Source organism: Bison bison, unplaced genomic scaffold (genome assembly GCF_000754665.1).
Source record: "Bison bison bison isolate TAMUID 2011002044 unplaced genomic scaffold, Bison_UMD1.0 scf7180017864034, whole genome shotgun sequence".
Classification (NCBI taxonomy): Eukaryota; Metazoa; Chordata; class Mammalia; order Artiodactyla; family Bovidae; genus Bison; species Bison bison.
Genome location: NW_011494606.1, coordinates 1,138,347 through 1,142,563, shown reverse-complemented (window position 1 = coordinate 1,142,563; position 4,217 = coordinate 1,138,347). Strand labels below are relative to the sequence as shown.

The window sequence follows — 4,217 nt, the reverse complement described above, 5'->3', positions numbered from 1 at the left end:
AGCACTTTCACAGCATCATGTTTCAGGATTTGAAATAGCTCCACTGGAATTCCATCACCTCCACTAGCTTTATTCGTAGTGATGCTTCCTAAGGCCCACTTGACTTCACATTCCAGGATGTCTGGCTCTAGGTGAGTGATCACACCATCGTGATTATCTGGGTTGTGAAGCTCTTTTTTGTACAGTTCTTCTGTGTATTCTTGCCACCTCTTCTTAATATCTTCTGCTTCTGTTAGGTCCATACCATTTCTGTCCTTTATCGAGCCCATCTTTGCATGAAATGTTCCCTTGGTATCTCTAAATTTCTTAAAGAGATCTCCAGTCTTTCCCATTCTGTTGTTTTCCTCTACATCTTTGCATTGATCGCTGAGGAAGGCTTTCTTATCTCTGCTTGCTATTCTTTGGAACTCTGCATTCAGATGCTTATATCTTTCCTTTTCTCCTTTGTTTTTCACTTCTCTTCTTTTCACAGCTTTTTGTACGGCCTCCCCAGACAGCCATTTTGCTTTTTTGCATTTCTTTTCCACGGGGATGGTCTTGATCCCTGTCTCCTGTACAATGTCACAAACCTCAGACCATAGTTCATCAGGCATTCTATCTATCAGATCTAGTCCCTTAAATCTATTTCACACTTCCACTGTATAATCATAAGGGATTTGATTTAGGTCATACCTGAATGGCCTAGTGGTTTTCCCTACTCTCTTCAATTTAAGTCTGAATTTGGCAATAAGGAGTTCATGATCTGAGCCACAGTCGGCTCCTGGTCTTGTTTTTGCTGACTGTATAGAGCTCCTCCATCTTTGGCTGCAAAGAATGTAATCAATCTGATTTCAGTGTTGACCATCTGGAAACGTCCATATGTAGAGTCTTCTCTTGTGTTGTTGGAAGAGGGTGTTTGCTTTGACCAGTGCATTTTCTTGGCAAAACTCTATTAGTCTTTGCCCTGCTTCATTCTGTATTCCAAGGCCAAATTTGCCTGTTACTCCAGGTGTTTCTTGACTTCCTACTTTTGCATTCCAGTCCCCTATAATGAAAAGGACATTTTTTTTGGGTGTTAGTTCTAAAAGGTCTTGTAGGTCTGCATAGAACTGTTCAAATTCAGCTTCTTCAGCGTTACTGGTTGGGGTACGAAAAGGTATGGATGAACCTTAATTGCATACTGCTAAGTGAAAGAAGTCTGTCTGAAAAGGCTGTAAACTATATAGTTCCAACTATATGAAATTCTGGAAAGGCAAAACTATATAGACTGTAAAAAGATCAGTGGTTGCTAGACATTCAGGGAGGAAGGAGGAGGGTTAAATGGGGAATTGTTTAGGTCCATGATAGTTTCTTGGTGGATACATGACATTATGTGTTTGTCGAAATTCACAGAACTTTACAGCATAGTTAACCTTAATGTATGCATATTAAAAAATAATTTAGGAGATTGGAGAATCCCAGGAAGAAATGAATATAGACTATAACAAGAGAATGTAACCACATTTCAATTGTATGGAACAACCTTCTTGAAGGTGTGAGCAAGGAAGAGTGGGAGGGGAAGGTGCTAACCTAAGTAACTTTGGAAACGAGTCTATAAGATTAGATGCAAAAGGAATTACACATTATCATTATGCTTTTGTTAATAAAGTGATTTCCCAAGAGGGTACAACAAATTGAAAGTTCTCATACCACTATACATATATTCTGGAATTAATAATTAGCTAAATGGATGAGAGATGGTGAGAGCCAGATTTCTCCTGGTTGGAGTAGGAATTTACAGATAAGTAAGGGGAGAGGTTACAATGATCCTTTTGGTGATAGAGTTGGAAACATCAGTTTGAACTCATGTTTAGCTTAATATTGACACAGATGGTTAGAGAAAAAATATACATATACACACAGGTTGGTATACATGCATATATTTCCTTGCTGTGTCATCAGAGGGCCTAAAAGAAATGATAGTAGTAAATAGTACACCTTGCCACCAGATCTTTGTTTCTAATGCCATTTCCCAATAAAGGAAACCATGGCTTCTTGAAGAAATGGCTGATTCTAAGACTGGAGTAGGAAATATGCAGTAGAGAATCTTATAATGCTGGAAAGTAAGGAAGTGCTTAGAAAAACAAAAAAAATCCATGTTAATAGGGGTATGTCAAAGGGACATAGGAGCCAACTGAGAGAGCTTCCAACAGCCAAAGCTGGAACAATTTGAACAATAAAAAATAAATAAAGATGTACTGGATTATAACCCAAAGAATGAAATGAAATGTCCATGAATAGAAACCCAATATAAATAAATAAACAAGAAGAAGACCACCTTCCTTGGAAGAAGAATTCCAATTAATTTACGTAGATACTATGTCCTCAGTGAGAGGAAATTGAACTTCCACTCCCTCAGAATGGGCTGCACATAACGACTTCCCCCCAAAGAATTCAGGGTGGAAAGAAGGGGAGAGAAGAGTAACTTTACATTGGAGGAACCTAACAAACACTGCTTCAATCAGGTGATCAAGGTCAACTTTCAACAATGGTGTCATATTAATTAATAGTATGTAGTGTAATCCCATGGATGGAGGAGCCTGGTACGCTATAGTCCCTGGGGTCGCAAAGAGTTGGACACGACGGAGCGACTTTTTACTTTACTTTACTGTAATCCTAATCATGAAAAAAATCAGATAAATTCCAATACAGGGTCAGTCTACAGAATAACAGATGAGTGCTCCTCAAAACTGTCAAGGTTATCAAAAATGTCACAGCCAAGAGGAGCCTAAGAAGACCTTACAACTAAATGTCATGTGATATCTTGGATGGGGTCCTGGAATTGGAAAGGGGCATTAGATAAAACTAAAGAACTCTGGATAAAATATTGAGTTAGTAAGAATATATCAATATTTGTTCATTAATTGTAAAAAATATACTAATCCATGATGTTAATAATAGAGGAAACTTGGTCTGGAGCATGTGGGAACTCTGAACTGTCTTCTCAGTTTTTCTGTAAATCTGAAGGTGTTCTAAAAAATAATGTATGTTAAACAAAACGAAGTGTTATTTGAAGGGCTCACAGTAATCCACTGGTTTCTGTCTCTCCTCCAGTTTTGAGAGTGTTTGCTGCCTCGCTGATTCCACTTCTCTCTCAGACATCACCTTTGATGGCAATCCCATAGCTCAAGAGTCATGGTACAAGCACACAATCCTTCAGAATATGATGCAGCTGCGCCAGCTAGACATGAAGAGAATCACAGTGAGTGAGAACTCTTCTCAAGTGCTCACCATATTGGTTTACTTAGCATGGGCTAGGAATATAGAGTGCATATTCTTTGCTTAATATGCTGATTTTTAACAATATATGGATTATCATGACTATATACTTCATAATTATAAAGAGAAACTTTGTTTTACCTCCTATCCATATTCCCAATTTCACTGCATTAAGTTCCTAGTTTTCTGTTGAAATTAATCATCATGCTTGTTGTTCATTCTTGCTTAATATCCAACTAACCGTTTACTTTGGAATAGATGAGTAAGGATTTCATTGGTGAGTTACATAGCGTAATGGTAAGACGGGTGCTGGAGCCAGACTGCTTGAGCCTGAATCCTGGATTGACCACTTTCTAGTCGTTTGACCTTTGACCATTTACTTAACCTTTCTATCTAATTTTCCTCAAAGTAAAATGGGGATCGTAAGTATGTCATATGATGCTTGTCAAGATAAAGTTAAGCACTAAACCTTAGAACAGTGTGAATCTTCCAGGAAACATAATCAGTTTAGTTGAGTTCAGTTCAGTCGCTCAGTCGTGTCCGACTCTTTGTGAACCCTTGAATCGCAGCACGCCAGGCCTCCCTGTCCATCACCAACTCCCGGAGTTCACTCAGACTCACGTCCATCGAGTCAGTGGTGCCATCCAGCTATCTCATCCTCTGTCATCCCCTTCTCCTCCTGCCCCCAGTCCCTCCCAGCATCAGAGTCTTTTCCAATGAGTCAACTCTTCGCATGAGGTGGCCAAAGTACTGGAGTTTCAGCTTTAGCATCTTTTCTTCCAAAGAAATCCCAAGGCTGATCTCCTTCAGAATGGACTGGTTGGATCTCCTTGCAGTCCAAGGGACTCTCCAGAGTCTTCTCCAACACCACAGTTCAAAAGCATCAATTCTTCGGCACTCAGCCTTCTTCACAGTCCAACTCTCACATCCATACATGACCACAGGAAAAACCATAGCCTTGACTAGACGAACCTTTCTTG

General features: G+C 39.4%; 1 protein-coding gene across 4 annotated transcripts in view; it reads left to right on the top strand.

Moving 5' to 3' along the window:
- Positions 1–4,217, top strand: part of LRRC49 (leucine rich repeat containing 49) — a 153,401-nt gene that overhangs the window by 82,039 nt on the left and 67,145 nt on the right. For all 4 annotated transcript variants that reach the window (XM_010834478.1, XM_010834476.1, XM_010834477.1 and 1 more), the window contains one exon: positions 3,073–3,220. In XM_010834478.1, coding sequence (XP_010832780.1) covers positions 3,073–3,220 — 148 coding nt within the window. The remainder of the gene's footprint in view (positions 1–3,072; positions 3,221–4,217) is intronic.